Source organism: Abrus precatorius, unplaced genomic scaffold (assembly GCF_003935025.1).
Source record: "Abrus precatorius isolate BTA unplaced genomic scaffold, Abrus_2018 Scaffold11, whole genome shotgun sequence".
In the NCBI taxonomy this organism is placed as follows: Eukaryota; Viridiplantae; Streptophyta; class Magnoliopsida; order Fabales; family Fabaceae; genus Abrus; species Abrus precatorius.
Genome location: NW_020874303.1, coordinates 25,996,148 through 26,016,806, shown reverse-complemented (window position 1 = coordinate 26,016,806; position 20,659 = coordinate 25,996,148). Strand labels below are relative to the sequence as shown.

Genomic DNA, 20,659 nt, shown 5'->3' with positions numbered 1-20,659 from the left:
TTGATAGCGGCTGCTCAATTTAAGGAAAGTTATCCGCTAATGTCGGTAGAAGATATAATTGCTCAAATGCTACTCTCTCTTTTTTCGCAATAAAAATTTGAATGAAAAATTTGAAGAATGTTCACTATTTTGGAATGGAGAGTGCTTGCTTTGATCGTAACATATCCTACTCTTTTCCACATTGGTTTTAGAACTGCTTTAATAAAAATCAATCAAATTAAATTCTTTTAGTTTTCAAAGGGTTTCATAGTTAACCTTCTGATTTAGTTTTCCATTTTTCAAAGAAATTGAATTTAAAAATGGTTTTCTCATAACATTCTTTTTGCAAATTTTAAGTCTTGTGTTTAAGGAATATCAAAGTATTAAATATGGTCCGTCTTATATTATTCGATGTATATCTTTTTGAAAAAAATAAATTATTTTTCATGAAAATGATCACATCAGCTCTTCTGGATTATCTTGTTATGAGAATAGAATTCCGATAAAATATTAACATAAAGTTCGGGATTTATAGTCATAATATTTTATAATTATTATGTCGTGGTAATAATTATTATTCACATCATTAATTTTTTTAAATTATTTATTTAATCGATGACTAAGTAGATTAGTGATTATTCTAGTGAATCGGCTAAAATAAGAGATGGGGTAGATCTCAGCCATTCACATGGCCTTTTAGGCGTGAGTGATAAGTTTAATCACCATCGTATTTTTTTTCAATTCTAGACTATTTAAATTCCTTATTAAATATGCAGACTTTTCTTTGGATGAATAGAAGTTTGGGGGAGAAGACTGTCTCATTTTTAGATCAAGACGGATCATAAGCTTCAGTTAGAATTGCAATGATATTATAAAAATGAATTGCTAATTAAAGATTACAAATGTAAATGAAATCCAATTTGTTTACTTGCTCTTGTTTAATAGAACTTCATTTGTTTCTCATGTCATATATGTGTGTGTGTGTGTGTTTATAAGAGACAAGAATTTGGTTTTAGGATATCCAAGAAGAGGTATGAATCAGAACAGAAGGCATTCTCTGAGCTCATAAACATGAGTCACAAATCTCAGTGATAAGAAGGATGGATTGTTGCTCATAATTTAATCAACGAAGCATTTGATTAAACGATTTTTTTAACATGTATTTAAAGACATATAATAAAAATCTATATGTAATAAATTTTTGTTTAAAATTTTAAGATATTACATAATACAGTACTTTAATAATATTAAATAGTAATTTTAAATAAAAAATTACTTATTAAACTATTAAATATTATTTAGCACATGATATTGTAGTTTAATCGGATGTTATTATAGAAGTTTTTGCATCTACCATCGTAAGATATTGCAACTTGATTGGAGGGGGGAAAGATATATAGAATTTCATAATGTGAGAAAGTTTACTTCACAACTTAGACAAAATTTCTCTCTTCTTTAAAATTACTATTCCTAAAGCATCTTACTTTAGTTTAGCATCCTAAACGTTATGTTAAGAAAACATCGTTGCTTAACGAATCACCTAAAACACCATGTGAATGAGTGAAACCATAGTTAGTTCAATCCTATTCTTAACAATAGGATGATTTAATGTCAAATAATACAATACATATTCTTAAAAAAAAAGTTGTAATTATTAAAACAATAATTATATTTGCGTTATGGAATGCAACATCCAACTATGGTCTAATATATTCAAATAGTAAGAAGTAAGTGTCAAGATTAGCACTGATATTATATATTTAAGCAATTAGATAAATTAAATCTAAGATATCAAAAAGAAAAAAAAAAGCAAGGATAAGACAAAGTGAAAAACAAACGGTTTTTGAAAATAAACAAAATTATTAACTTTAACCATTAAAATTAAGTTTAAGGAACAAATAAAAATTTATTTAAAAAATATTTATTATACTTATATAATTTCTATAGTAAATATATTTTTAATAAAATTTATTATTTTTAAGTACTTAAATTTACTATAAAAAATTTAAATACAAGTAGTTACTAATGCCAGTAGAAAAGTTTTAAGCTACCTCAATCAATAAGGTGAAATTTACGAAAATGATTTGTCCATATATTCAAAAGGTTATAATTTGAGTGAAGCATGAAAGAAATTAAAAAAATAAAATAAATAATGTGATGAAACAATAAAAAATATTAGGCCTTGGCAAAAATAAAAATGAAAATGAATAGCTTGTTTTTTTAATAGTTAACACTTGAGATGAAAATTTTCTTCTCTTTTGACCGAATTTCTGTGATCTGACAAGCATCAAAGAGATTGTCACCTCTTATGTCCTGCACCCTGCCATATGCCATAGCCCATGTCAAAATTTTGTCCAATGCACTCCTCATATTATTAATTTTTTTTAAAAGTATTTTGAGTATAAAATGTATAATTATTATGTATTATTTTTAATTTGATTAAAATTATATTGTACATTTAATAATATTAAAATTTTAAAATATGTATATTATTACTTTTATATTTTGTTTGGTTTTATTAAAATGTAGAAGACTGAATTTAGTATGAAAAATGATGCATTTTTTTGTAAGTCTCGTATGAAGATTTTACTTCTTACGAAATTTTCATCTTTAAAATTTCCCCATCATTAAACTTGTCAAAATACTCTGAAACGTGATTATTTATACTATTGGAAAGACAAAATAGTTTAAATATTTATAATATATTTCTTTTCACTTATATTTTAATTTATCTAAATATACAATCTGTAATTTTTATATTTTTATCTTTGTTTCATATTATCAAAATATTACATAATTCTGCTAATATTTTATTTCTATTAGATTCATCTTTATTTACTTCCAATCCTTTTGATTTCATCCTTCGATCCATCGTTATTGTAATCCGTTACCAATTGGAAATTTGGAATCACGCATGAAAAAGTATTGGCTGGCATTACCCAAGAATTGTCGTTTGTGTTTTTTCACTGCACTGTCGGTGCCGATAATTGGGCACAATCTTCGAAGCCTAACTCGAAAATAGAATATAATTTACATCATGATATGAGGTTTGTTCAAGAGAAACCTGTTTTATTAGCCATTGTAATGCCTATGTTTCTGTTTTGAGACCATCTTTATTAATTCATGTGATCATGTTTTGTCAAAACAGATTAATCACTTGAGAGATGTCAAAGCAAGAGGGCACTATGAAGGGAGCTATGGCCCCAATTTTTTTTTATTTTTTATGTAAATTTTATTTAATATTTTATCATCTTATTTAAATTACACAACATATTAAACATATAAGTGTCCACAAAATTTGAAGCTTGACTTTTTTTTTTAAAACTAATACCCTACATATAAAATTACCTTACATGTGAAATAGTAATTAATATTTTGAATAAATAAAGTAATTATTGTCTTAACATGTAAAATTTTATAACAAAAGATAAAATAAATCTTTTAATAATATTTTACATGTATTTAGCTTTCTCAACTAAAATGATCAAACTCCCCCACTGAGTGTACTCATATCCTGCAATCCACACCTATGCGTGATTGGCGTGCAAAATGAAGGAATTCAGCTGACAATGTTTTGTTTAGACCTTTTCTATGGTCCCTCCAAAGATCAAACTGCATCAATGTATCAAGTATTAGTGCTACTAATAGGCATCCACTAATTACGATTCGTCTTGGTTTCGATGTGAAGCAAACTATCATCTCCTTAACTTTTTATATACCAAAACAACTTTGATATTTTCACATCAAATATTTTTATATTTATCTTATATCTTATTAACCTGATATCTTAATTATTTTTTTTCTTTTCCTGTTGACGTGACATTTGAAGTGTAAAAGGATGTCAAAAAGAAAATCAATGAAATAATTTTCATACCTAAATAATAATAAGATTTTGTTAACTTTAAATATCTATAAATAGTAAAATTTTATTAAAAAGAGAAATATTTATTAATTTATAACTTCAATATAATAACTGTGTACTTTCTTTATAAAATTTTTTTATTTGTAAATACTTAAACTCAGATGTAAGGAATGAAGTTAATAAAATCTGTAATAATAATAATGTCAATATTAGAAGTTAACAATTCACTTGTAGTCCATTCACTTTATATTCATATAAAAAAAAATACACTGCAGTAAGAAAAACTTCAACAAACTGACAAATCCTGTGCCAAATTACCAGGAAGCTCAATCCCTGTACACATGTGATGTTATAAACATTATGGCTAAGCATGTGAGCTCTTTTTCTGTAACAATCAAAGGTTCAAACATGTTGTAAGGTTTTGGAGGAAAGATATCATGAGTTTCTCCAAAGGGGCACTTTTTCTTTTTGATACTTTTTAATGGCTTCTATAACTTTAACAGGAAATGTCTCGTCCTCTGGGTAATAAGCAACAGGATCTTGTAGTAGACACACTGGTAGATTGAGAACCCCCTCAAGTGTTGCATGTAAACAATATGCAGAATATGTGACATGATATCCACCTTCCTGGACAATTAGAAGGCGTCCACCACTGTGCCTTGTTGCAAGAAGATGAAAAATTCGCCCAATTTCTCTATAGCCCTCCATTGTTAAGCATTGCCTTCCATTGGGATCAAACTGAGGCACATGCAGGATATAGTGTAAGTAAATGCAGTTTTATTTTTAATATTGAAACCTTGAAGCAAACATAGGATGTGATAATCCAATGTAACAAAAAATATGGATAATGTAATTAGATTGTTATCAACATTGCAATGCTGCATTTGATCAGAATTAGGAACGAGAATACATGCAAGAACTTTTGTCCTAATGAGGAAGATAATTGGAGTGATTGGTCTAATTGTAATGGCGATCGATCTTTTTTTGAGTGGTCGAAATAAAACAAACCAGTTGTATTTAAACATGCTATAATTAGTTATTTTTGGATTAAAAGTTTACCACTCGGTCAAAAGCTATACCTGATGTCAATGGTGCATTGTTTAGATTCAATTGCGAGATATTGGAAATATGAGATTGTAATGTAAATTTTGTGAAGTAATTCTTTCAAGTTTCTTATCATGTATAATTTATTTTTTTAGGTTTTGTTTGGGAGTTAAGAGAGAAGGAAAAAGAAAGAGCTTTAAGGGTAAGGAAGGAGAGGGAAGAGAAAGAAAAAAAAAAAAGTTAATACAAAATCTCTCAACTTAAGAGAACTTAAAAATATGAGATTATAAGAAATTTTGAAAGTTTATCAACTCTTCTCCTCATCTAAAAACTTTCAAACAAAGATAACAATCACAAAATATTTTCCTTTCCTCTTTTTCCTCCCAAAAATCAACTTCCAAACAAGTCTTTAAGAATTTTGGAAGCCGCAAAGAACTAGATCCATTAAGTCCCATCAAATCCCAAGGGTAACACCAACTAAGAGCTATAGCTGATGGAAACAAATTCTCTCTAGTTGTAGAGATAACTGAATGTCTGGTCCCATTTTTTCTTAGGAAAATGACAAAATTTTTATACAAAATTCACTTAAATGAATTCTAGAGTCCTTAGGCGAATGTCACATCTCTCCTAACCTTTTGCTCTTCCTCTCTCCCATGCCTAACACTTCCTCCGTGACCTTCATATCCAATCATTCTCCTCTTCCCATACTTAATTCCTTTCTTCCTCCCCTAACGCTCTCTTTCTCCCACCTCTACCCTATATCTAACTCTCTTCTTCCTCTCTCCACTCTCATACCACCTTTCCCCTCTTCTTTCCATACTCAACACCTCCACCCCCTGTCCCCATCTCCACCCATCTCTAGCCTCTTCTTGTCCCCACACTCAACCCCCTTCTTCTTCTTCTTATGAGAAACACACAAAATTTGCTTTGCGTAAAAAAATTGTTATTTTTTTTATTTTTTCTTAAGCGAAAATGGAATTAGACATCAATTCCCGCTACAACGGAAAAGGATCTGGATCATATAGCTGACAAACCACTGATCCAAAAGCTATTGTTGACAAATTTGACATTAACCAAATAAAATATCAAGACAAAGAGCACTAGAGAAAAAAGGCAATTGTTAGGAGGACCACTTAGTTGTAACATTGTCCTAGTCCCTAGGAACAGTCTAAGGGCAATGCTTGTGACTTGTGAGGAATAACTTGGTCAAACTGTCAAAAGAAAAATAACTAAACAGTAAACACTATTTGTGTCTTTTTCACCTTCACATTAGAGCCCTGATTTGCTGTATAAATCATGAAGATACCCGCATATAATCATTTTTTAAAACAAAGAGAACCTTAAAAATCATCGTTAGATCTGCTACTTTTCAAACATAAACTTACTAGAACATAATATATAATTTGGGGTTTTTCATATCTGATCATAGTAACTTACTTGACCAATGGAGTAGTTGCAGGTCAGCTAAGAGGCTCTGTTTGCTTTTTGGAGGGTAACATATTTTCAAGATGAAAAATGACAACAACATGCTTTTCATTATTGGCTAAAAATTATTAGATTCAAGGAATCATACAAGTCTCACTCCCTATTTAACAAAGCTCATACATGATTTTGTGTATCTCAATAAATTTTAACTTAAAATAGTACGTTGAAAAGAATAAAGAATAAGTTAGAGTGTTTCTACTTTCTAATATGTCTCTTTCAAAATTCAGCTCAACAGGCTTTTGTAATCAATCACAAAGTATAGATTTTATGGTTCTCTCTTCCCTTGCCCCTCCTCCCCCAAACGGGATTATCAAACTCAGTCTTGTTTGTACTCATCATTTCAACTGTTTGGTTAAATAGCAATATTGCATTTGTTTAGACCATACCATGGTTAAAACTAAATCCGTCCCTTGAAAGTGATATACCAGCATATCAGCTTTTGATTTCTATGATGAAAAAAATATGTATATATATATATATAAACTTGTTAATAAAATGCTAACAACGATCAAATTATAAATAAAAAACCGCAGAAAATGATAATAGAGAGAATAACTTACTGCACTTGAGTCTAGTCCAATAACTAAAACTATCATATCGGGCTCAAACTTATGGATTGAAGGAACGACCAACTCATTGAAGGCATATCTATAACCATCATCCCCAGTTCCATTCGGTAGAGGTATGTTCAAGTTATATCCATAACCTTCTCCTTCACCTAGCTCATCAACAGATCCACTCTGTGGGTGAGAAGGACCCCATGATCCATGGTTCATATGAAGAGAGATAGTAAGAACTTTATTAGATCGATAAAATCCCTCAGCTGTGCCATTTCCATAATGAACATCAATATCTATAACTGCAACCTTCTCACACCCAGAATCTAAAGCCGATTGCACTGCTAAACCGGCATTGTTAAGGAAACAGTACCCATCAGCTTGAGAAGGCTGTGCATGGTGACCAGGGGGCCTAACCAAAGCATAAGCAACTTTTGCATGCCCATCTATTATGTGTTTCATTGCAGACAATGTAGTCCCAGCAGCAAGAAGTGCAGCATCCCATGATCCAGGGTTCAAGAATGTGCCAGCACAGAGAATCTTCCCTCCTTCTTTATCAGCTTCTACCAGTTCATTTACATATTCTAGGGAATCAAAACATTTAAAATTGTATGATTCACTGTCTCATATCAAACACAAAAGTATCTCCAACGTTAGTATATAAATAAAGTAACAGTTTAATCTTAGTGTCCTCACAGTGTAACACTATCAACTAATTAAATTACATTGTGAATGCCATTTTTATAATAATTGCTATAGAAATTAATAAGTCTGGTTGACACGACACTTCAATTAAATTCATAAAATAAAATAAAAATTCAGTTGTTAGCTTGCTTGTTGCTAACCTCCCAAGCCCTAAATTTGGCTTCCAATGTTAGCAACCACTTGGGTTGACTCAAATCTATAAAATTTCAAATTTAATGCGAAGCACCAAAACCCCATTTTCCTCCTAACTATAGAACACTACGATTGTGGCAGTTATGTCAACATAGCCAACATGTGAATACAAAATAACAGGAACTGAAAAAGAGATAGTACCAGAAGTATGAAAAGAAAGGAGCTCATGAATAAGAGCAGGTCTACCAAGATTCCATGAAATGTAAGGTGAGATAGGACCCCTTTTGAGAATGGAAACCATGTTCCTCACTCTATCTGAATTTTCAGGGTGCTTCTCCAACACTTCCAAGAAGCCTGGGTCCATTCCTGTGTCAAAAACTCCATTGCCCGTGTCATGCTTGAGCATTCCTTCGTGCCAGAAAACTTCAATATGGTTCACCGTGGAAGATGCTGCACCAGTATCACTGGCCATGAGCGCCAGTGAGTGAGAATTGGTTGGTACTGTTTAATTTTTGCTATGTAGTCACGTGCCCTTTATGCGTGAGGCTTTGACTGCGAGTTCAGATGAAGCGGAAACGAAAAGAGATTCGAGTGCAAGCTAAGAGAAGAAAAAGTAACAAGGGATCTTGTTTGGATATTGAAAAAATTTATACAATGAGGGACTTAGAAAATTCAAAAAATAGAAGTTTTGAAAAATAAAAATAAAAATTTAAGTCTATACCAAACATCAAAGGGCACTAAAATGACGTCAAAGAACACCAAAATAGCATCAAGAGCCATCAAAATACACCAAAAGTCATTAAAATACATAAAAAAAAAACACCAAAATGCACCAAAAAGACACCAAGATACACCCAAGAGGTATCCACCAGAGTAAATCCTGTTTAAGCGCTTTTATTTTCCTCTAGAATAAACGTAAACAAAAGGTTTATTTTTCAACGCAAACAAAGCCTAAGGGCCTAACCCTTGTATTTGTCTGAAAAATTAAGCCCAATGGACCTGTTGTGGGCCTGTTTACTTTTGTCATTCATTGCCTTTTCAGTTGGATCTTACTGGTCTAGAAGTTCAAGTTAACCCGGTTTGCAGGGGCAAAAGCAAAAGTTAACTTGGTTTACACAACCAAAATTAAGAAGTTAACTTGGTTTTTTCTTGGGTTTAATTGAATATACGAAAGCATTCGGACAATTATTGTTTGAAACAAAATATTATGAACCCAAAAAATAAAAAATAAAAAAGATTAATGTGCACTTTTTAAGAAACTATAGATGTTGAAAGAATTGAAGTTAAAAGAAATAATTTGTATTTAGAAAAAAATTTAAGAAATATTCATTTTATTAAAATAATAGAGAAAAAATAGAATGTAAAAAAATGAGTAAACTCACCTTTATTTAAAATAAATTATTAGGTGAGTTTAATTAATTTTAACCAAACATCATTAGCTATTGTAGCACCTCTTTTTGCTTGATCTTAAGAGGGTTTGGAGTGAAATAAACTAGCTCTTAAACCTAATTTAGGCGTTTTGAGATACTAATACATAAGAATTTTAGTTTGTTTTATAAACATTAAACTTTTTAATTTAAAAAATTAATATAATAATAAAGTTAACTTAAATAAAAATAAATTTAAAATGTTATAATTAATATTTAAAAAATAAATATATCAAATAATTTTAATAACTTTTTAAAATTTTGGGACTTATTTAAAACGTTTTATAATTAGAAGAGGAGGGAGTAGTATTAACAACCAACAAAGACTAAGGGAGCATTTCTACGCCTTTCAAATTCCCTTCCCTGCCGCAACATTAACGTTGTTGACGGATTTTCTTTCAAATTTCCCAACAGAAATTCCACCTCATGTCCTAGTTTAAGACCTTTGGATGCCTTCATCACATATCACCGTGCACCTTTTTTTCCAATTGGGTCCCAATACCATGAAACTAGAATTTCTTATTGTTCACGTGCAAGACTAACCCAAAACAAGTGTTTCAGCTTTGGATTCCAACCTGCACTTGAAAGGACACATAAGTGAAGTAAAAATGAAGATAAGAAGGCCAAGTAGATGTCAAACAAACACACTGCGTTGATATGGTGGAAATGAAGATGTGAATGTGATGAGAACGTAAATATGTAACGTCTGACTTGAGTTTTGACACGTTTAAATGAAAAGATTGACTCTCTTGATTAGAGTCTGAATATTCTATCTTCGTATCTATGATCTCACTTATCACACAGCACCGTTGTTTTAGTAAAGAAATTTATAACTTCATGTTTGAAACTTTTTGTTAAAATCTGACTCCATTTTTAGTGACGAGTTTGTTTTTTTATATGCAAAATCCATTGTGTTGGCCATTCACGACCTATTAACTTCAGGTTCTGATTCAGCTTAAATTCAGGTGTAATATCAAAAGATTCAACCGTTACATGAGTGTTTGGAGAAGAAAAATTTTCTAAGTTATAAAAGTTGTGATCAAATTTTTGTAATAGGAAATAGGTTATGCTTTTTAAAAGAGGAACACACCTCGAAAATTAATAACATAAACATGTCTTTCGACTAAAATTAAAGAGAATCATAAGTACCTATACCTTAACAAGTCAATAACCTATGAAAAATTTAAAGTCAAAAATTGTCAAAAGAACTAATTTTTGACTCGTTTCTATAAAGATTGATAGAAGAGCTTTATTTTTTTTTATTGAAAAGTAGGTTACATTTTGAAGAGTTTTGAGAATTTGTCAAGACTCTAGAATAAAGATAGTCAAAAGTGGTTGATATATAAAAATTGATAAGAAAAATATTCTAAGTTCTAAAATCTTGTTGGAAGAACTATTTTTTAAAAAAATTTGGAGATTGGAGAAGTCTCATTTTTTGTTGAAAAGACTATATTTCGAGGAGATTTGGACGATCATGAAAAAAGCTCTATCCTTCATCAAGAAGAAGGTCATATTTTGAGTAATTTTGAAGGGCCGTGAGGATGCCCATTCTTAGTCAAAAAGAGAGTGACCTTCCAAGGAATTTTTTAAGATTTTTCAAGTTAAACTAAATGAACTTCCAAATTTTCTTCAAAATTGGTCAAAAAATTAGGATGGACAAGAAAATTATTCTAAATACATAAGAATGAGTGAGTTCCTAGATTTTCTTCAGAATTGATCAAAAAAAGAGTTGAACAGAGAATTATTCTAAGTCCAAAAGACATTATAGGGCTTAGAAAGTGATATCGAAAGAATTATAAGGTTCAAAGCGATTATCAGCAGTTACCATCAGTTGAAGGCCTGAGACACAAAGAAAGATCATGAGTATAAAAATTATAGAAAAAGCCACAACCGTCAGCAAGATCATGAGCAATCATGAATAATGAAAAATAATGGTTGAAGGAATACACGTGTAGAAGGCAGTTACTAGTTACTGAGAAGTATCCGTAAAAAGAGAAGAATGGTGGTGGTTCATTTACTTATAAATACTATAAAGCTTTACATCATTAGAGACAATTTTTTGCACCTAAAATTCTCTACACGCTGAAATTTTGCACAAAGCTAGACACTAGCTATCTAGAGACATACGACTATTGTTGTTCTTTGTCGAAGTCGTACATTTATTTTTTTGCACATTTATGTTTCTGTAATTTATTTCAAGTTTATTTTATCCTTTCTGCTCTTGCAGTTTTATTCTTATTCTGCATGTTCTGTAAATTTTTATGTTTAATTCAGTTCTACGTGATTACCATATACTATACTTACTTAATACTTATTTTACAACGTCAATATATTATTATATTAACAACAAACTTAAGAGAACTCAAAAAGAACTTAAAATTCAGTCTTTAAATTATTTTTAAATTTATTTATTTATATTTTATAAATTTTCACTGTAAACAATTGGTATATTTATAATTAATTATATTACAATTGTTAGTCAATCATTTAACTAAAATCATATATAAAGAGTAGCAAATTTTGAATATATCTTCGTATCAACGTGAAAAACACAATTGGAAAACAATACACACATAAATATGGTACCAAAAAAGAAGAGCACTAATTCTTACTTGAAAACCTCCTTGAGGTTATAACAAATTTAAGGAAGAGAAAATGGATGTAGAAGACATTTTCACATTGTCAAAAAGTCTTTTTAATTTTGTGTCTTTTTTAAAGAGTAGCACAATTCGGCTTTGCTGGGAGTTATGCACAGCAGTGCATGTTCAACCTCATATCTTCATTTCAGACGAAAAACAAAAATTCATATTTTGATTTAGTTTTCAATGCCTAGGCCTTGCATAATACTCCATGATCATGCGCATGCTTATGATTGATTTGACGTTGAATCTTGCATCTTCATGTTATATCACAATGATTACAATATTTCATATTTGTGCACACCTTTTGCATAATCACGCATAATATATTGCACTGAATTTTAGTCCATTTATTGTATTTTTTGCTCAAATTTTATTTTACTTTGTTTTATTTTTGCTAAATGTTAATAATAGCACTCAAACTAAAAAAACTGCAATAATGATGGAAAAATTGATGGAGTTCTTGATTATAATTATTCAACTATGTAATATAAGATAAACTAATTATTTTCATATATACAAAGCTAAAATGTCACTTTCTCAATTTGTCACTTTCCAGTATCACATTATGTATATTTTGACAGGATGAAAGGAAAAAAATAAGAAAAAAAAAGAGATTTTAAAATTTGAGTTAAAAATTTAGAAAAAAATGGTTTTATTTCTTACAATATTTTCTCTTTTAATATTTGTTTGATTAAATAATACGAATTTTATTTTTTTTTCTGTTGTTTTTAATTGTTTAACCAAATTAAACCTAAGGTATATGATATAATTAAGTTTGCAAGTCATTGATATATATATAGTTGCAAATTAACGTAAAGTTTATACATGTAGATTTTCACCACTATTTTCAAACCTGTAAATAATTAATATTTAAAGTACAATAATCTGGTAAACCTTTTTTTTAAAAGCAGCATTTCAGTCAAAAAGTTCACATAGTTTCATGAATATTGATTTTCGATCACTTGAATTCAACCAAACGCAGCGGGACGTGAGCCTTGATTGGCTGATAATGTTGATTACGATGTTGACGGATTTGTTAATTTTATAGTTAAAAAATTAATTATCACATTTTTTATAAAAAAGTACACATTTAATAACTAAATTAATTTATATTATAAGTCACATATAATTATACTTAACAACTCAATTAATTACGTTTAACTTTAAACTAAACGGAGGTCTTTTTAATTTTATAAAGTAAATATTAATTCATTTTAATTTTTAAAGCTATAAATATCCATTAATTTAGTTTTTAATTTTATAAAAAAATTAATTTTTAATATGTTTTAAATCTAATTTTGATTATTTATTTATTTTTTATCATTTTATATTAAAAATATAATAAATATCATTTTATAAAGTCAAAGATCAAAGTAAAAATTTTATAAAATTTAAACTAAAATAATTAATACTTACGTTTTACAAGACTAAAATAAGTATTTGAATTGATTTAATTTAATTTTTTATAATATTTTTCTGTCACTCGACTAAGAATCAAACTTTGTCAATATATTTAAGAAATAAAGTTATCTAAAAAGGAAAGATATACAATTATTTATTGGGTACATGTATTGAAATGAAATATTTTAGTTTTTTTAATAAAAATAAATTAACAGTTTATAATTAAAATTAAAAATTAAAAATAAACAAAATTTTCTTAAAACCAAACAACTTTTTAATTAGTTTTTGTTTCCTATCCTACTTTCGTTCCTCTTTTAATATTGAGAGAATTTAAAAGAAGGAAAATAATTTATATTTTAAGATAATATTAATTAAATTATTTTGTAATTTCATTTTTTTACTTTTTACCAATATTTTAAAAAATATAATAATAAATTATCTTTATTTTTTTTCTTCTTGTAACTTAAATAAAGGAATCCTTCTCTACCTTTCACTTAAATCTAACTAAATATGAGAAACATTTTACTTTCGTCTTCTCCTTTTCTCTCCGTTGAAACCCCTTTACTTTTTCTTTATTGAACCAAATATGTTAACAAATGTTTTTTTTTTTTCACATATATATATATAAACCATAATTTGAGGCTTAAATTACAACTTGATAATATTTACTAAATAAATATATATAATTTGTGGATAAAAATTAATTTACAATTTGTGAAACTGAAATTTGAAGTGTGTAAATTATAATTCAAAGAGAATATTACATTTCTTTTTTAAGGATCAAAACAAGAAGCCATAAAAACAAGTCCGCATTTTCACCAGGGCAGAGCAGTAATCACAGGTAATTATAGATGCCAGTGAAAGTAAAACATAAGGCAAGTGCATTCAAGTTTCTCTCTGGAAAAACATGCTTCCACCACACCTCTTCAAGGCTGAAAATTTCATTTGCATCATCAATTTAATTGAAAAACAAAATTGCCATTATTACCCAAGTAGCATAAGTATGTAGGGCTGCCTTGACGATTCGTATAGTTGAATTAAATCTATTTGAAATAAACCTGTTATGTAAATTTAAATCATTTTGTCATTAATTTTTATCTTGAACTTCGTTTAACTAAAATATTGATTGTAAACCGGTTTTTTATTGAATTTATGTAAATTCAAGCGACTTCTGATCATTGAACTAATACATGTACCACAAATTATCAAAGCAAAGTCCAATTATTATTATTATTATTATTATTTTTCTGTGTTCAGAGACAATACTAGATGGCTCCCTTTTTCTCCACAAGTGTCGGTTGCTTATACAATAAATGTAAAAGGCAACGAATAATGTGATAAAAATATAAAAAATATGAATGTAAAAATATAATAATCATTATATAGGTAACCATTACTTATTCGTGAAGCCAGTCCACAAGACTTCAATGGTAATATTTTATAAGATACCTTTGTTTGAGTAAAAAAAAGAAAAGAAAAAGTAAGAAAAGCATAATAAACATCTTAATTTGGTTGGAAATGATCTAAAGATCAAGAACATATTTTGTAATACAAAATTTGATGAGATAACAATAATTAATAAATAGCAATAGACCACCATGATTTTGTTAAAGCAGCGTAATGTAAACCCAATTTTATTATCCAATGTCATTAATAAGTCTTCTTAATTATTGTGTTTAATTTATTTTAATCTTGGTGGTCAATCGGTAACGGTGATGACATGAGCCGAACCATCATGCTCAGAAACTGGTTGCACTGTTCCTCGATGAAGTAATTGGGAAGGCACAAATTTTGCAAGGGATGCTAGTTCGTCAACAGCTTGACAAATATTCTCAACGCAAATTACAACATCAATGAGTAGTGACGCCACCGTAGCCGCTGGTATTATTTCCAGATGATCAGCTCCTTCCCATGGGTTTGTTCTTAGTATGGATTTAAGCGATTCCGCTGCGTTTTTAGCGTTTGCCACATGGGGATTAGGCACTGATGACTTAGTCATTTGTTGAAGTATCAACGATGATTCTCTAAGGGCCTTTCCGGATTCCAAGCTAATATTTGTACATGACTCCTGAATCCTACTTCGCAATTCATACGGGGTCTGTGGGGCAAAGCACAAAAACAAGATAAGAAATGTGAATAGTAATATTATACTCATAATAAGTTTTTATATTTTATAATTCATTTTTTCTCCATCATTTTTCAACATATTACTTATTTTATCCAATACTTCTTTTTTTCTATTTTGTCTTTCTCCGTAATCCTAATTAATTTGTTGTATAAATTGAAATTTACGTATGAATAATATATATTGTCATTCATGTACCATACTTGCTCTGAGTCGAGGAGGTAGATGCTAAGAGCTTTAATTTTGTAAGCACACGAGCGTACAAGGTTCCCGATCTTTAAGTATTGCTTCCATGGGTGGCGAAATCTGAACCGGCCATGACAAGGTTCCCATCTTGCCAAAACAGCCTATAAATGTCAAAATAAATTAATCAAAGATTAACGAGGTGAATTGATGGAGTGATTTTTTTTTGAAACTGATAAAAGGGTAATGCGAAAGAACGTTATTGGTGTCACCATGGTTTCTTCGCTGCTTTTTGAAGAGAGGACACTTTCATATCTACGGAGAAATGGCTTATCACCCTCAGCTTCTGTATTCCCTATGTTGTCGTTGAAGTACTCGCCTCCAAATCCTGCGAATATTGCCACTGCTATCATTAGTTTTAAATCTCTTGTTGATATTAATTAATCATCAGGAACTTGTTTTAGGTACAAATTTCCTTCTTTTGGTACAGAATCAGGAACATAGTTTAGTCTAAAATAATGTTATTTAGGCTATATTTACATATCTAAATGGAGAGTGAAGTGCAGTGAAATAAACAGAGAAAAATAAAGTGTAGTATAGTGAAAAGAATAAAAATAATCTTACGTACAATCATAAGAAATAGAGAAAAGAAAAACATATTTGATCACATTTTACCTAAACTAAAAGGAAAAAGAAAGCGAAATATTAAATGAAATGAGATAAAATCTATATCATTATAATCCATTTTATTTTCTTATTTTAAACAATTTAAACAATGAAATCTTTACTACATTCTTTCTATTCCTTCACTTTCCATATGATCAAACATGACTTAGGTTTTATTGTACCACAAATTAAATCACATTACCTTCCAAAAAGTCTGCGAGCTTTTCAATATTGCCAGCAATCTGATTGTGGAGATCCTGGCCAACCCAAACCGGGCATATGCCGATACATACAGTGATAGCTATACAGCTCCCAATGATGATTGTCAAAAACCTCTCATGAGCCATTTCTTGGAGTTCACTCTCCGTGTTATCCGAAAGAGATACCAAACAGAAGGTCAATATGAATATGATCAACCCATAATCGTATCTCGCCTTTAATCGAGGGGAAAATCTCATAAATGTCACCGTTCCACCTGCAAATTATTGAAAAACAAAATCCCCTCCACGTATGATTTAACAGTTTAACCCATTCTGATACCAAATTAATTACAGCAATTCGATTTGATCTGAATATTAATGAAAACTATTACAATTGGGTTTTTAGCGAGAGTAAATATTTTTCTTGTCTAAATATGTATTTGTTTTATGAAAAAAAACTTAATTTAAGATAAATAAAATTATGATTAACGTAAAAGTTTTTTATTTCAATATTTAATTCATTTAAATACTAAAAATTTGATTTCGAGATCACTCTGGTTTAGTTACTTTAATTGATTCATGTGTTCATACTACGAGAATTAAGATATTTGTTACTGACTTACTCTTGTCAACTTATATGTTGTTAGTATAAATACTTCCACTGAAATAATATTTATAAGTAATTATTATACGATGTTTATTGTTTCAACAATGCACTAAGTAATGAAAAAAGGAATATTTTCAACTTTTATTGTTACTAAGAATAATACAGCTATTTGTTAATAATATCATATAATTATTAGCAAAAATATACTTAAATCACAGTGACATTTTATTTGCTGACACTAATACAACTATTTGCCAACAATATATATGTTTGTGTTTTTGAAGGAGACAAAAAAAAGGTTATTTTTGTGAATTTTCAAGAGAGCATAGAATTTCATTCAACCTTTTCCGTTAATTATAAATTACCTATCACAAAGATAAAGGTTGAAGTCAGTACATCCTTCCCCTTCTCCCCAGAAAGAGCTGCTATTCTATGGGTTGCAACGCCCATAGCACCAGCTAATCCCGTTGCCAACATCCTGTTTAAACCTTTCCCGAGTGTTGCACCTTAAAAAAATGAACCGAAGCATAGCTCATACATAAATATCATATCATTAATTAATTTGTTAACCTAAGTGTGTGTGTGTATATATAGATAGCTATTAAAAGGACTCCTAAATGGCTACTCACCCACAGAAAATTCTAGGACAAGAACCACAGTGAGAACCGCCCAGATAATGTTGTCACCAAAACCATAGAATGAGGGACGAAGATGTTCCAAAATAGAGATCAACACTAGAGCCAATCCGAACTTAAAGGAATGAATAACCCGTCTTGGGTCATCTTGTCCAATTTTCTTTACCATTTTTGTGAACTTCAATAACCTAGCCCGTGATTTCTCTGGTAAGGTTCGCCATGTGTGAGTGCAGCCTGTAGTGTATTCAGCACCTGCTGCCAAGGCCATTTTTTTATTGCTCTTCCAAATGAAGTAAATGATTGGAAGATCAAAATGAATGCATGCTTGGGAAGGTAATTCCGGGTTTATATAGATGGAGGTAATGTCTAAGAAAAACACGGGTAAACATGTTTGACACTGTTATAGAAAATAAAACATGTTTCATGACGTTAAAATAGAGTGAAAAAGTTGTAGTGTAGAAGAGGTTCATGTACCATGTGATACACATCTGAAACATTGTTGATGATCATTGATGGGGATGGCATTGATGCATTAGCGGGTTAGCATCTTTCAAAAATATTAACATTGATGCTTGCAATGAAGTATATACATTTATTATATACTAAAAATAATATTTTTTTTCTCAATTAAATTTTATCACTTTTAAGATACTTCAAATTTATTTATACTATTATTGTATTATTACTACTGTTATCATTATTAACCAGATGTTATAATAAAATTAATATATATTAATAATGTGATCATTATTGTATTATTACTACTGTTATTATTTATTTAAATAAAGTAAATTTATTAGACATAATATTTTTTTACTAAATAAGATTTTAGAAAATACTTCTACTTAATTTATTCAATAAACAAGCTTAGGATAAGTTAGGCTTAAATGTAAGATCGACTATGGGTCATCCATGGATTGTTCATCATACGCCTATCTAAATAATTGTGTCTTTATCTTTTATAACATGATTAAAACTAATGAGAGGATTTCTAAACTTTCTCAGCTTATTTGAAATCATCAAGATTAACAAGCTTGTATTCATGTATACGCGTTTGATAGTTGATGGAGAAGACTTAAAAAGGAGAAATTTTAGGCGATTATGGACAAAGAAATATCTATAACTGATTATATTTTTAATGCTTTAACTAAGATAACATTTAATAATATAATTGTAACAAGCGATTAGTAATCGATCATTGGATCTCTCACGACTTGGCTGCACAAGTGATTATGGACTCGCCACGTTTTCAACTTTTCACTTTGTGAAAGGCATTTTTTAAGCCAACGGCTAAATGGACCATCGTCAAAGTGGTCCATCCTTTTAAAGCCACGGAGATAACTTTGCAAACATTATTTATATACACTTATAATAGATGAGACCCATAGCATAATTTATTTCTCTTTCTAATTTATTATAAAAAATAATTAAGTATCAAATTAATAAAAATAATTTTATTTTATAATTTGATATTATATTTTAGAAAGAACTGAAGATTAAATTAATTTAAGAGTAATTTTGACGATAGCTACTTTGTTAAGTAACTCTTTATAAATATGAAATCTGTCCAATTCAATTGTTAAATTAAAAGTATCTTTTTTATAAATTTGCAAAAATTATATAAATAAAAAATAATTAATAATTTTATTTAACATCAATATACATATTTAAAATATAAAAATATATTGATTATAAAATTATATATTTACAATCTAAAATTTGATATACAACATCTTAAATAATTTTTTATAAATATTAAATTTTATCAATTAAACTGTGAATAATGTTATATTAATATGTGAATCATACATGTTTATATAAATCTAACAGTTATAAATATGTAATTTTGAATTTAATAAAAAAGTTAAACAAAATAACATTCATAAAAGCTATTATTAAAGTAAATTCATTTTCACTTGTATATTTAATGAAAGAGTATATTAACTTATATTAGTGTTAAGCAAGTTATTTTTTAATATATATCTTAATTATAGGAAATGAAATATAAAAAATTTACTAATTTATGCATTTAAAATGAATATATATATTTCTTATGATCAAAATAAAAATAGTGATAGTTAATTAAAAATAAATAAATATACACATACTTAAGATGTTCAAAATGGAACATATAAAAGAAATTATACACGTACATACAGCGGATAGGGGGGAACCATCGATGAATGTATGTTAAGACTGTGTGCAAGAGAGACATTAAAAAGCATGTCATACAAAATTAAAATATTGTAAACATATTAAAAAATAAGTGTGAACTGTGTTACATATACATAGACTTACAAATTATTTTAGAGAAACATGACAAAAGTATAAACAGCATACAAGACAAAACTATGTCGTTCTATATTCCTGTTCGAACGTTTGAATTGCAAATCATAGCATGTTCCTGTCTGAAACATTGGAACCATATTTTTCAACAAAACTGAGCTGAAGAACATCCTTTCAATTACGTCCGATCTAGAACCATATTATTGATGCACTTGATTTTAACAGTAAATGTTTAGTTTCATTATATATGTAATAACAATGAGATTTGGCTAATTTCTTATATTAAACATTTTAAATATCGTGAAACCGTCTTGAGACAAAAATCATCGATTCAACGCGCCTATGGTTTTTCTGTAAGGATAAAGTCTAACTTATGTTTTCTGTAGAGTAATTAGTTATCGCGTTTCCATTTATATTTCATACTAAGACTAAACATAACATGTTTTAGTAATGCTCAGTTAGTTTTAACGTTCCTCTGTTATGTTAGATTAATAGCTTCAATTTCTTGTTCTAGCTGCGTACATAACTTATGCTCGTTTTTCTTCTTCTTCTTAATCGAGTACTTTAGCTGTACACTTATGGCATCATTTAGACGCTTGTTCGTGAGGCTTTGGTACTGATTCAACATCCTTAATTAGCGGCCTATTTCAACTGGCCAACTTAGTTGAAATTAATAGCTTAATTTGCAGCATAAAACACTTTTTTTATGTTACTTTTAGTTCT

The 20,659-nt window shown here is 29.0% G+C and overlaps 3 protein-coding genes across 3 annotated transcripts; all 3 read right to left on the bottom strand.

Moving 5' to 3' along the window:
* Positions 1-4,022: 4,022 nt before the first annotated feature.
* LOC113855430 (histone deacetylase 8) lies at positions 4,023-8,307 on the bottom strand. Its single transcript, XM_027487073.1, has 3 exons — positions 7,966-8,307; positions 6,931-7,511; positions 4,023-4,579 (listed from the first exon to the last, which is right to left on the bottom strand). The coding sequence occupies exons 1-3, from the start codon at positions 8,234-8,236 to the stop codon at positions 4,277-4,279; spliced, it is 1,155 nt and encodes a 384-aa protein (XP_027342874.1). The 5' UTR covers positions 8,237-8,307; the 3' UTR covers positions 4,023-4,276.
* A 6,626-nt stretch (positions 8,308-14,933) lies between these two features.
* LOC113856630 (aluminum-activated malate transporter 8-like) lies at positions 14,934-15,233 on the bottom strand. Its single transcript, XM_027488547.1, has one exon. The coding sequence runs from the start codon at positions 15,231-15,233 to the stop codon at positions 14,934-14,936; it is 300 nt and encodes a 99-aa protein (XP_027344348.1).
* Positions 15,234-15,636: 403 nt separating this feature from the next.
* On the bottom strand, positions 15,637-17,918 carry LOC113855928 (aluminum-activated malate transporter 2-like). The gene is made up of 5 exons (XM_027487556.1): positions 17,645-17,918; positions 17,381-17,521; positions 16,411-16,683; positions 15,801-15,930; positions 15,637-15,706 (listed from the first exon to the last, which is right to left on the bottom strand). Exons 1-5 carry the CDS (start codon positions 17,916-17,918, stop codon positions 15,637-15,639), a joined length of 888 nt encoding a protein of 295 aa, XP_027343357.1.
* Positions 17,919-20,659: the final 2,741 nt, after the last annotated feature.

Excerpts from the sequence above, each read along its gene's own strand:
- LOC113855430 (XM_027487073.1), bottom strand. The coding sequence starts at position 8,236 with ATGGCCAGTGATACTGGTGCAGCATCTTCCACGGTGAACCATATTGAA. Across the intron at positions 7,512-7,965 it reads CCTTTCTTTTCATACTTCTG|AATATGTAAATGAACTGGTA; the intron begins GTACTATCTCTT and ends TTGATTCCCTAG. Across the intron at positions 4,580-6,930 it reads TTGGACTAGACTCAAGTGCA|TTTGATCCCAATGGAAGGCA; the intron begins GTAAGTTATTCT and ends CATGTGCCTCAG.
- LOC113856630 (XM_027488547.1), bottom strand. The coding sequence starts at position 15,233 with ATGACTAAGTCATCAGTGCCTAATCCCCATGTGGCAAACGCTAAAAAC.
- LOC113855928 (XM_027487556.1), bottom strand. The coding sequence starts at position 17,918 with ATGGCCTTGGCAGCAGGTGCTGAATACACTACAGGCTGCACTCACACA. Across the intron at positions 17,522-17,644 it reads TGTCCTAGAATTTTCTGTGG|GTGCAACACTCGGGAAAGGT; the intron begins GTGAGTAGCCAT and ends CATTTTTTTAAG. Across the intron at positions 16,684-17,380 it reads AACCTTTATCTTTGTGATAG|GTGGAACGGTGACATTTATG; the intron begins GTAATTTATAAT and ends AATAATTTGCAG.